The 13,225-nt window shown below is 44.2% G+C and overlaps 1 protein-coding gene across 1 annotated transcript in view; it reads right to left on the reverse strand.

Annotated features, from left to right (window-relative positions):
• Nucleotides 1-5,175: 5,175 nt before the first annotated feature.
• The window catches only part of T265_06695 (hypothetical protein), a gene marked incomplete at both ends in the record, with an annotated part of 49,526 nt that continues 41,476 nt past the window's right edge, over nt 5,176-13,225 (reverse strand). The window contains 4 exons of the mRNA XM_009172029.1: nt 5,176-5,491; nt 7,178-7,305; nt 7,945-8,074; nt 12,612-12,716. Of these exons, the coding sequence (XP_009170293.1) occupies nt 5,432-5,491; nt 7,178-7,305; nt 7,945-8,074; nt 12,612-12,716 (423 nt within the window). The remainder of the gene's footprint in view (nt 5,492-7,177; nt 7,306-7,944; nt 8,075-12,611; nt 12,717-13,225) is intronic.

Below are 13,225 nucleotides of genomic sequence, written 5' to 3' on the forward strand. Positions count from 1 at the left end.
GTTCACTGCGGAAGCTGTGTGCGTATGTCGACCACGGACCTCGCATGAATGATTGCTTGTGGAGACAATGATACTTGTTAGGGCGGTACCTTGGCTAATTTTTATCCGTTTTAGCCCTTTGTTTAACGGACTTTGTTATTCCTACATGCAGGGGCACAGCTTGGGATGAATGTCATTTATTCGCTTCCACTGATGCACGACGTTTGGGTACTGACTACCGACAAAATACTGGAAGAGAATAATTTTTATTCTGGTCCTGAGTTAATTAGTTTCTGTCACCAAAGACTCAATAGCACGCCTATTTCAGATGTAGGCTGACAACGGCACGGTGTCACCAGAGGAAAAACTGGTCAATGAACTGTCTCATAGGAACAAAGCCGGTAGAACATGCACCATCAGAACCACCATATAATCGTTTTTGTGGTTGTCTGGGGGTTGAAAACCAACTGACCGCATTTGTATGTTGTATAAACGACTGACAACCGTCAAACAACAGTCTGCCGGTTATTGAACGGTTAAATTACCGTCATTCAGACACCTTTCGACGTTAATGGTGAAATGTCGTCGCAATCGCCACGGTTGCCTGCGGCGTCTATCAGGTACGGTTTAAAAATTCGCCCAACAGGAAAGGTGAGACTTTGTACCATTAGCTTCAGAGGGGATGTATGCGACTGATAAGGTAAGGCCTGAAAGTTGGAGCTATCTGATGCTGAAACCGAGCTACTTTTGCAACAGAAGCGCGAAAGAGGTATAGTTTCTCAGGTGGCTAGCATCTCCATGTGTAATAATAATAAATAATCGTTCAGCTGTAGAGCCCTTTCGGTGCCTAGCTGCCATGCCACCCGAAGGAAGCAAGAGGGCTGGGATACTGTCAGGTTGCCCAAGCCTAGACAGGGGAAGTCGAGTGGCGGAGGTCGGGTTCGAACCACGAACCTTCCCGTCAGTAAATTCGCGCTCTAACCACTTGAGCCATCTCCATGTGTACGGAATGCTGTCTTGCTCCCAGGAGTAAGCAGTTAAAATGTCGAACCTAAAGACATTCTGCGGTTTACCATAAGCGATGGCTGAATGTTCAACTAAGCCGAATGACAAATACTTCTTGACACGAGCTCAATACATCCAAGCGCATCCGTCCTTCTCACGAGCATCTGGAGTCAAGTAGCAATGCTTTCTCCCTCGGCCAAGGGAGCCAAGGGTCTGGAGCCACTGGCTCCAGACAGCTTCCAGACCCCAACACCTGCAGCCATACGCGTTCAACCGTTGACTCAAAGGCTCGGGTTGGGGCCAGTTTAAAGTCCATGGCATTATTCTACGCAAGTTTAATTTCCGACGTGGCCAAAATCGCGAGAGGCTAACCAGGCTGTATCGGTCATATCGCCGCCTTGTTCGAATACCGTCATTTCATCCAAAGCCTAGACAGGGGAAGTCGAGTGGCGGAGGTCGGGTTCGAACCACGAACCTTCCCGTCAGTAAATTCGCGCTCTAACCACTTGAGCCATCTCCATGTGTACGGAATGCTGTCTTGCTCCCAGGAGTAAGCAGTTAAAATGTCGAACCTAAAGACATTCTGCGGTTTACCATAAGCGATGGCTGAATGTTCAACTAAGCCGAATGACAAATACTTCTTGACACGAGCTCAATACATCCAAGCGCATCCGTCCTTCTCACGAGCATCTGGAGTCAAGTAGCAATGCTTTCTCCCTCTGGGGTGGACGTAACATTGGTACATCGGTGAAAGAAATGGTTTATAACGCAGTAGTGCACCAAGTGTTGCTTTACGGTTGTGAAGTCTGGTCTTCGTGCATTCACCGTCAGTACCTTTCAGGCACTATTCATAGAAACACCGGATGAAGAAAGGTGAAGTGCGACGAATGCTGTTTGACGTACCAGCTGAACCAAGTACGCTCACTCGGTCTTGTGCTGCGTAGGCCAGTTGGTCGATTACTTCGTCGTGCCTAGTTTTCTGAGGAAGGTTCCAACCAGAAGACACCACGATGTGGAGTGTATGATCTGGAGACGGAGTATCGAAAACACAGCAGGAGACCTTGGCACATTGGTGCATGCCATCTGTAAGGTCAGTTATCAATGATCCACCACATCAATGTTTGGAGATGGCGACAGCAATGTCACAATCAATGGTGATGTATCTAGCCTCTTGTTCTTATTCATTAATGGTCTTTCATTCATTGTCCTCCATTTTTATCCTTAGGAATATTTATCTGTACCTCCTCCAAACCACGCTGTCCGATTATAAGCTATGACCATCCAAACGACCGTACATATATGGTAGGCTAGCACAAAGTCTCCCCCATCCCTTTTTAATTTCCTCACAATAAGGCTTTTAGGTAAATTATGGTTGTACGGCAACGAAGTGCCAATGTTTAAACGCTAATGTTGTGCTGTCAATGATGTACCTATGTGTATGGTTCATGGTTGTCAAGCCAAAGTGAACTGAGCTCTAAGGGGGATATATCTCATTTCTCGTGCTACGTAACAGGCATCCTTTGCTGAATTTTAGCCTTCCTGTTCCGTCGAAATATGCTGTTTCCGGAACACACCTGACCCAACTGCGGCCTTGCCAAAATCGCTTAGGACGAGCATGGGTATTCTGGACTCGCTTTAGTAAGATGTCTGGCCCTGCGGACCTTTACCTATATGGTCTTCTTTTGTGCTAACGTTCAATAGCCTGACCCAAATTTGCCGTATACTGAAAAATGTGTCATTTGGAGGTAATGAGCATCACTGACCGTTCTGAGATCTGGTGATTTCTCTGTACGCGACACTCAGTTTTGGGCATTATGCATAGTTGTAATCATTTCTCCCCCATTACAATCACTGTGCCATCCTGAGGTTCTTTGTAAATTGTGGCACGGCGAAATTTGGTTTATTCATTTGATTTGCAGTTCACAAAACGGTTCCCTGGCTTAATGCAGAAAAATCACACACAGTCACCCTAAAGTTGTCAGAGGCGAATCGGGAATGATGCCCGGTTGTCGTGTGAATTGTTTATCTATGCATTTACGAAATGTTCCTTTCATTCCAGGATTTAACTACCTCGTCTCAGCTATGATTATCCACATGAAGAGCCCATCGTGCGTCCATCCCACTTCGTATCCATATATGTATCATTTAGAACAAACGCGGAGGAGTGGTTACTTATCGAGTTGCAAGGTGAGGTTATCTCCAGACACGCAGAGTCGTTGGCGGGCAAACTTGTTGGAGAGCTCCACTTTTCCAGTCAGGTAAGTCGCGCTTGTTTGGATGAGCAATACCGACCTTTTCAGGGGGAACCAATCTTCATAATCGGACACCATGTTCTGTTTGGGAAGTTGCTAACGATGGAAAAACCATTTGTGGTGACTAAAAAGCAACAGATGGGTGATTCAGTGGAACACCATGTTGTTGCAATCATTCACAGGAAATTATTGTTTAAGACCCGTCCAAAGGCAACTATCGTCTCTTTAGGCAAAAAACAGTGATTCTCGAGATTTTTTAATGTACTGTTTTGCATATAAAGATTATTTTTCTAAAGTTTCGAAATCGCTATTTGGAAACAGCGACTTTTTTTAGACAATATCAATTCTCAGATATTTGTTTTCCCATTGACGGGTTTTCACCTACAGTATAAGTCGAGTATCGTGTCAACAAACTGTAGAATATAAAACAGCGCAAGTGTTACCTGAGAGCTACGAGGATAATAAACTAACGCAATAATACCACCCCTGTCGTAAATTTACGGAAACAGCAGCCACTAACTGGTGCATCCCCTGTGCGTTAAGGCCTGTCGGTTCTCCAAAAGTACTTAGTGACCACCCTTGACAGCACTCTGCAATTAAATGAAACACCTACTAGGACTAAAGATAGATGCCTTTTGAATGACGTTTTAAGCTGGCAACTTTAAGCCCACTTTATGAATCATTAATCAGAGCAAATCTGCCAACGGCTGAACATTTTCGCTTGTCAAAAAATAGCTTATTCACATAGATGTCGGATGGTACTTAGATATGCTGCTACTCGACTTTCAGATATCACCGTGAAAGTGGAATCACTTATAGCTAATCGGTTTCTCGCCATCACCGTTGAACAATGGCGAAATATGATAGCGAAATTTCGCCGTTAGAGAGATGCACAACTGGGAAACTGCGGTCGAGCACCAGCTCTCCGGCTGCGACTATGAACTAGGGAGCAGCTATTTATATCAGTATTAGTGGTGATGCATTTTGTGGCATCTTATCGGTGGCTATGGACCCGTTGAAAGGTGAGTGGATATCACTCATCGATAACAAGTGGAGCCTGCCCTTAGGCGGACATAAATGCAGTTTTTTAAAATTTGACTGATAGGAAACTAGCTTTTGGTCTTTGTACGTCCAGATGTTACCAGGAAAATTGACATCACTTATTCTACCTAATTTCTGTAATGAAGTACCAGGTTTCGGGGAAGTGTTGAGCAAGCCTTAATGATATATTCACTTACTCCACAGGCAACTGAGAAAATTCATACATGGAGAAGTGAAAAGACTACATTGAAAGAAGTTCGGACCCACGATACAGGTGGGATCGCACGTGAATGGACAGCCATCAACCCAAAAATTTTGCCCTTCCTCGTTTATGGTTAAGCAGTCTGGCCACTCTGACTGTTTATCATGTCTCAGAAAGAAAGCAGCCAAATCCTCAACTGTCGGAGCTCGTACATGTCGACTCCATTCCATCAAGGTGGCCGTAAATAGTGCATTTCTCAGCGCTTGCCGATGATCCACTTGTATGTTTCCACGGCCGATTGTTCCCTTGTGACAAATATATTCTCGAGATGACGTGAACCACGGCGTTGTATTTAACTACCACCTTTTTAATCTCACGTGCGAATATAAGTGAAGGTGGTCTTCACAAACGTCCATACATGACTACCAGATACCAACCCAGGTTCCAGGTCGCTCACCAAACCCACCCCCGCCGGGACATCTTTTTAGCCCTACATAATTTATATGAACAGCCATGTCACTAAACCAATACGCGCTGGGTTGAAATAAGTCCGCAACCCGCATCACCCTTTGTAGATGGGACCTGCTCACGTACCTTAATGTAGAAACAAGTCGGCCTGGCGAGGGTGCCAACGTTGACCCTAATTGGCAATTTTTCTTTTCCCAGTTCAACTAGTACACTCAAGCGAGAACGGGGGTTGGTAAAAATAATTCTGAGCAGGTATCGTGAATTTCGGTCATGACTAAGGATAACAAGTAAGAAAAATCAAAGACAAAAACCAGTTTTCAAGGGCAAGGAAATTAAGGCTAACATACGAGGGAGAGATCCAGGTAAGTGGGTGCAACATGGATATGAAGGTAGCTGGGGGGTTCAAACAACTTACAAGTACAAAAAGTTCCTGATCGTTGTCGTTAAATGAGCAAATTAAATTCGGGAGTAAAAGAGATAATCGTCAATAATGAGCTGGTACAGTTTGAAGGGCTTCGAAAGACCGACGATTTGGTTCGATGTTCTGCGAGAGGACATTAGAGTGAAGAGACAAAAGGCAAATTAAAGCGAGCTGCAGGTTTTTAAAATTGAAATTTCAACAAGCCATGGCAAACTCGTAGGTGGAGGAGATAAACTGGTCCGCTTTACGGCGCTTTACGTTGTCAGTGAAACGAAATTTTCCTGGCATCCTTCAAAGATTACCATCAATCTTATTTGACTCCCGCGTTACTAGACTGACTCCACAGAGCTCGTTTCGTTTTTCGTGGAAAACCACAAGGGCGTTTTACGCCAAAGACTAGGAGTAATAAGAAAACCTAAGTTTACGGGCTAGTGATTATGATGTTTGTTTTCAAATCTGTTCTGTGATCCGTAAATCAGAGACTGTCTTGAAAACAAGATCGTTTTACTATTGTAGGAAATCAAACACTGCCGTTGCCAGCTCCATGGCATCAGTAGGGCATTGCTCAGCTGTTCCGTCTTGATTCGTTAAGTTATATCGTACTGCAAATCGAGGCGCGCCATCTTTTACTGGATGATGCAATGCTTCACTAAAATGGACCTTTTATGATGAAGATAAAAATTGCAATCGTCTGCAACACAAGGACGACAGCTCTCGAAAGCACGGAGTTGTATCTGGCTGCTCTTGTCGATGAAGAGGTTATACAGACACTGTTGTTTGTTTGGTGAGGTCTCCATCAAGGGTTAAAGAATCTATTCGGGCGCCGGTTTCCCTGTCTGCGGAACCATGCATTACGGTCAAGGAATTTCGTAGCCGGTGTGTTGAATTCATGTCGCAGTGTGTGAAGCTTGACGTAATTAAACACTTTCAAACCACAATTTTGTGGATACACTGTGTGCTTGAAATCGACCAGTGCAAGATTAACCCGTGAGGAACTGAAGCCGGGTCGTCGTTTAAACGTAGTGCTCAGATATACTACCAACCTGCAATGCCCGTATCCCACTCGGTGGACTACGCATTCAGGAATATTAAGACTCAGGTCGCGCTTATTGGATCGTAGCGTTCTGTCACTCAGGGATACGGGGACATGAAAAGGCAAGGGATAGTTCGCAGAAGTAACCCCGTACCCTTTAATTTCGGTAACCGAGTCCATCAACACTGCAACGACGGGGGAGAGGGAACAATCAACAAAAATTACTTTAGACAATGAGTAACACTTAGGAATACGTTAGGTATCGCATTAGCGTCCCATTTTTGATGTTTAAGAGCTTAAAAACACGGTTCTAGCACACGGATGTGTTAGAACTTTCGATTTTGTAGGTATGGGCCTCGGCAGATTCGATTAGTCAAATAGGAGTGGTTTCCGCTGGATGACGCCGCATCAAAAACAGCTAACACTTCGTTTACATGACAGAAATTTATTGACAATGTTCTGGTCGGACAATTTTGTGCTTGTAAATGCCCAGTAGGGTCAACAAAACTGAAACAAACAGTTGTGTCCAACAAACAATATAGATGCCCTGCTGCTCAAAGCAAGTTGGTGGTCAGTTGGGAGTGAGACACCTAAAGTGCATTATTGTGCATAATTTTAAATCACATCTAAGGCTATCGACACATCAGTTCAGTGGTTTAAAGTGTCGGTTTATGAAACGTCTGGCTATAATGTAGGTAATAAAGTCCGTGCTTCACGACCCACCAGATCACTCTGAAGAGGCAAATTAAGGCTTAAAAACAGGCTCCAGTACTCACTGCTGGTTTTGGACGATGAGTGTCCACCGCGGGCACCTGGAGATGGATGCGTTCCACAATACACCGATATGCGATCGGAGTCAGCTTGAACACAGTGTGTAAAGGGACGCGAATGTACGGCAACTCCTCTGGAATGGAACAATGGATGGGTAAGATGCAATGCGGACGCTTTACCACCACTCATTAAAATTAGCACACTCCACGGAGTCAAAGCTATAGTGTAGCTAGTAATGGGTTTTCGGATGGCGGAGCAAAACACTACAAACTGACAGGTGAAGCAGGATACAAGCTTCATTATTGCATCACCAAAAGTGGGTAAGTAGTGAGTCCTTTCGCTCACACTTCAGAAAGCAAACTCTCAATCAGAATCTTTACACCTCAAATCCCCCCGGTATGCCTGCTTGTGCTCAAAAGACACGTCAGCATGTCAGGCCCGGTGCTCTTAGGTATTAGTTAAACTGTATGATGGAAAATAATTAAGAGAGCGCGTATAATTTTGTCGTCTGGTGTTTGATATTCATATAGAAAGGGATAGGTCATTCAAGTAGATGGAGACTCTAAAGGCAGCAACATAAAGTGTCACACGAATTTCACTGACTCAACCTTAGGCACAGAAAATGTGATATTGGCGACTGGGTTATGTAGACGGTACCAAACGTCACTAAATCAAACACTTATTCGAACATTAGAAGTGCTTAGTTACGAGTAATGAGTCGAGCGCATATGAATCCGAAACGAATATGCACTGGGGAAATTTCACAACAAACCTTGAGGCCGGTCCTCGAAGTAGGCGAGCAAGCAACGGGCGACAGCCTGATGACAGATGACAAGCACGGAGCTCTGCCGCTCAAGCTCCATCATTACCGGTTCCAGACGACCGACCAAGTCGTGGTAAGACTGGAAAGGGCGACAGAGAAAGAGGAAACGAAGTTAGGATATTTGGCGACGAGGTACATATTACTGGGGAAGAGAAGGGCGCAAGCAGTTGAGCAGTTGAGAATATTCCGCACTGCGATTAATTTGCTAGCAACATACATGCTCGGCAGCTGTCCATCTAGTTTCAATGGACACGTTTACCTCAAATAAGTGGCTGATGTTCTGCTGATTCATTTCATTGATGCTTGGTTGCTTACGATTCTTCACACGTCTAGAACGCCCATCGAAAAGAAATGGTCCGACCTCAAAAAACTCTACCACCAAGGTATTTATTCCTAGTTGGCACATATCACGGGGACGGGATGGGAATGATCACGTGAATCTGGTCAGTAAATGCGAGGGTATCCAGGGCAGGCATCCGCCGACCGGTTGGAATTTGGGATGGGCGCAATGCTTGATCTAGCCGGCTGTCGACAGCCCGACCATCCACCGCGAAGGATTACCTGATAGTTATCAGGGTGTTATTTTGGGGTTTCAACCTACCGCTCATGATGAGGATGCGATCCTAGCGAAATACACTCATTTGCAAACAAATTTGGTTTTGCGAGTGGCCCACCTGGAACCCGCCTGAATCTCGTTTGTGATGTTTCCAGGGCGAAACCGATTATGGGCTGTCAGAGAATTTTCAGCAACCTTATGAGTAGTGCATTACGTATATACAAGTATGCTATCTTATTCCACTCTACGCCAACTATTTCAGGACTTTTTCATCGCATGCGCAATGCAAGAAAAAGGGCTAACATTGGGTTGCAATAGATTGATTCTGACACTATTGGGGATTTCAAATAACTGCACTTCCCGGTGTTGGAATTTATTCTTTCCAAGTGCACAACAGACCACACCACATTCCACTTTGATTAAGCCGAGTTTGCTACTTAAACTTCGAAAGCTCACGACCAATTCCCCTCTTTCTGGGCACAGTCCCTAAGTTTCCGTCAACCTTATGTTCTGCTTGAACACGAGATGACACGCAAGCGGCTTAATACGTTCATGTGCAAATTAAGCTACTGTTAATGGCAGACTCAGTACGGAGCGTATTGGTTGCTTACCTGTGGTTTGCAAGCCCCGCCTCTTCAGTGAATATCCATCAACCGTATTTGCAAACTCACATGGTACACTAGTTCCAGGACTGTATAACTGTACTGCTTCATTAACCACCACCAATGTAACTTATTTGGATAGTTCTTTTAGCCCACCACATAAAAGGCTAGTTGTTACCTGGCTTCCTCGGGTCTAACTAATATTGTGAATTTTCCCATATAACTAAGATCCCAAAAGGGCTGTCACTACAAACAATGCGAATATCTTCATTGTTTATAAATGCCGTCCACCTGCCCCATCTGATTACCGTATTTTGGGTCCGATCCTAATAGTATAATCCAAGAAGAACCATCAGACTGTTGTACAGATACCTTCGTACAGGTTGAAAAGAAATTCTTTTTCACTAGATAGAAAGCTGCTGACCTTGATCCTACAGCAAATTTCCGGCGCGTAACTGGTTATCTCAACTTTTGCTTTGACTTATTTTGTTCCGTTGAGACCATCCACATCAGCACTGATAGATTCTGTTCGCCACTATTTAAGCATCTCATGTAGATCTCAGATAGCTTACGCGATAGATCAAACAGATACAATGTCTCTAAAAGAACTGTGATAATCCGACTCTCAATAATGGAAGCTGTGAAATGTGGCGGACCCAGCTGTGTAGCGAATTCGGTCTCGACAAAACTTGACCGGAAGTTCGTAGGCCTGTCGAACTCGTACATTGCATTCAAATTCACCAACGAGTGTACTGTTACAGTAAGCGCAGCATCAGAGGACTATAAGAAGTTGCGGCACTTGAAATCAGACGAAGCATGTAGTCGCAATAATCTATTCTAAAAGCTTCTGACTTCGTGAGGCACTAGGACAACACCGGCACAGGAGAAAGGAGCAACAAAGTTTAGGCCAGTAGTGTGTGCCTCCAAACTGTTTGGACAAACGAAAGTGCAAGATACCCTGTTAGACCACAGTCCACACTGATTTGTGTACCGTTGTAACGGTGATACTACTGATCAAGAGGCACGCGAGTAGCATGTGTTGTTCGTAGAATTTCGCTTTGCGTCGATTGAAAAATGGAATTCTGTTGCGGAATTCGCGGGGCCACTTTGTAACATTGGCTTTTATTTGACCGACGAATGATTGGAGGCAATGAATCTCCAGGAAGACTCGTTCGGGAGAAGATCTGTGTCCAGTTTTTGTAACTAAGATGCAGATTAGAGTTTTGCTTCCTTGTTCAGTGGTCTGTAACCGGTCAGTTGGCATTTCCGAATAGATAACTCCGCAGCGAAGGCCTTCTTCCTTTCACCGTTAGTATCCCTCCACAGGAGATGCCTTTGTTACGCAGTTCAGATCAGAACTGGATAAGGAGAATAATCTTACACGCCTGTTGCTAATTGACTCTACTGAAGATTTCTACAGAGGACCATTACTGCAGTTTTTTTTAGTAAAGACTGAGGGAGGAGCTTGGTTAAGCTGACTGAAGACTACTTTGGAAATTATACGGAGCACTCCTGAATTGACAACTGTTACGTATGGGATATGCTCATTTCTGTTTTTTTATCCGTTAATCGGCGGTCTTTAGAGCAAATCTACAACTAGAAGCTGTAATGGATGAGCGCTCTCATTCCCAATGTCCCGAAAAGCCAAGACGCCACTCCCATATCTGGTCACCGTTGCAAGGACCTACCCAGTAGCCATCAAGCCCTCAGTGTTTCCAGGACGTTCGTTGTGAAGTACCTGAGTGCGACTCCATCGAGTAAGCTTTGTTGATCCCTCCATATCCAAGCGGCTTTTAAGTACTTTCTACGCTTTTGCGCTTTAGATACCCCGCCTTCCCATTTATAATTTTGCTACTGCATGTATTCTCCTCCGGGGATCGTTCCCCTTAGTCTTCTTCGGACCCACTGAGAATTATTGCCTTAGCGCCAGGTCACCAAAATACCTATTTAAGTGCCGTGAGATCTCAAGGAATGTCTTCGTCTTAGTAGTCAAGCACTTTGATGGACGTTTTTCATTTTCTTCACCAATCATCCACAAGCTTTTGCCGTCAATGACTCTAACAGACTGTAACTGTGATCTCTTATTCGATCCAATTTGTACTTCATCCAACTGTCCACGTAACAATCAGTATATCGTGTACCTATGTACAGTGTTAGATTACAGGTGATCTTAACACCCATATGTGACGCTGTTGTGTGTGTCTTCAGCTGATAAAGCTTTGCTTGATATGAGCCGACGTGCATTGTCAGAAGTAATGAGCGTTGGTGAAACGAAATGTATCGGAACTGAATAGTCACACGCTAGAACCGATGCCGATATTTCGCAGTTGACCGTCGCCCTGTCACTCAAACCGCGCAGTCATTCTTTCCGACCATGTCTTAATTACGAAGTTAAACATCACAGGTTACCTCAGCTTACTGGAAATTCAATTTCCCATGCTTATTCGGCGCCGGGACAAAAAGCACTTCATGTTGCTCTATATTAAACCTTGTCCAAACGGAGACTTAATGACCACGTGATATCGGATGAAAACTAATCGATTTACTCATAAAGGTTTAGTAGGCACGTGTGTTTACGATCGTAACAAAACGTTCAAAACGGAAAAGATAAGGACACACAGGTGTAGGATCACACATCACGTGTCTCGAACCCAGGTTAAGGATGATCAATAAATTGTCTGCTAAACAAGTCTTAAAAAGGAATCGGTGTTTTAAGGTCATCATGGTATATGTGGAAACCTGCAATGACGATAATGTTGCATCTTTCAGGGCGCCGATCCAGGGTATATTGACAAACCTGATTTACATAATCCCGGGACGCAGCCATTCTAGCTTCTACCACAGGGAAAACGTGGGTCCGGATGAAATACGTCTACTATCGGTACAATACAGAGCAGACATTCGATACGGTGGCGTCAGCTGTTAGGAGCCTATAGGATAAATACTGATGAAAGAAAATTTTCACTACCGAAGGCGGAAACCATCATTCTAAAATGTAAATTACTGAATAGCGATTTCACGGCGGGGTGGGATCAACTGTTCTGGAAGAATAACGATGGATTCATGACGCTGCATCCGGTTAGGTTCTAGCATCATACATTCATCTATAAGCGCAACTGTTACACGCTTTGAAGGCGCTGTTTACAACCTAACAGTTACGAGGAATTCAGTGCATATAATGCACGATGATCACCATAAACATATCTAGTCTAAATGATATATCATTCTCCAATTAAGGCTGAAAAGTGCGGTAGTGTAAAGCGACTAAGTGGACGTTCGTGATGGAAACTGACAGGGAGAATGTAGTTGACGTTCGTTGCAGCGTCTACTTAAGTGGATCTTACCGTGGGAGATTGGTTAGACCGAAAGCGCTCAATTTCAGAAGCAAAACTCTCCCCAGTGAGCAGGGTTTACGGATGTACTGTTACAGTGGTTGTGAAGTAAAAAAGATAACTAACTTCTCCCATGGGGTATCGAAAATGGTATTTGTCTGCATCTCGCATGGCGAAATCATAGGGGTATTTTTCTTGAATTTCCGCATATGTCATTCCGTCGCAGACTCCCTAAAGAAGATTAAAAAGCTGAAATTCAGTATAGAAATTTAAAAGAAACATTTTGGGTAACTTCTGAGATATTAATGAAGGTGGATGCACCTAAAACCATCTACACTGTATACATACAGCTTTGCCTGCTCCTTGCGTTTACAAACAAACAGGGAGATGCATGACGGGTTTTTTGAACATAAAGCATTTCTCATGTTTCTGCATGGAACACGGACGACCGCTGGCTCACCCTCCTTTCGCTGAACCGTCGAAGATGCGTATTTGCCATGGTCAACGACCCGGGATTGTTTCGACGTCGAATAGAATAAAATATGCCAAGTGTCCTGCACGTGGGACAAAATTAAAACACCTTATTGAATGCATAAGAGATTTGTATTGTCTCGATCCGTGACGGCGTATCTGAACAGGAGGAAACGAAAGCACGATTTTCAATTCTTATTATCGTGTTTCGAGATTTGGAGCGTGGTTTGAATTTGAATAGCGCATACCAACCGCTTGATGTCCAAGAG

Source organism: Opisthorchis viverrini, assembly GCF_000715545.1.
Source record: "Opisthorchis viverrini unplaced genomic scaffold opera_v5_143, whole genome shotgun sequence".
NCBI classification, from domain to species: Eukaryota; Metazoa; Platyhelminthes; class Trematoda; order Opisthorchiida; family Opisthorchiidae; genus Opisthorchis; species Opisthorchis viverrini.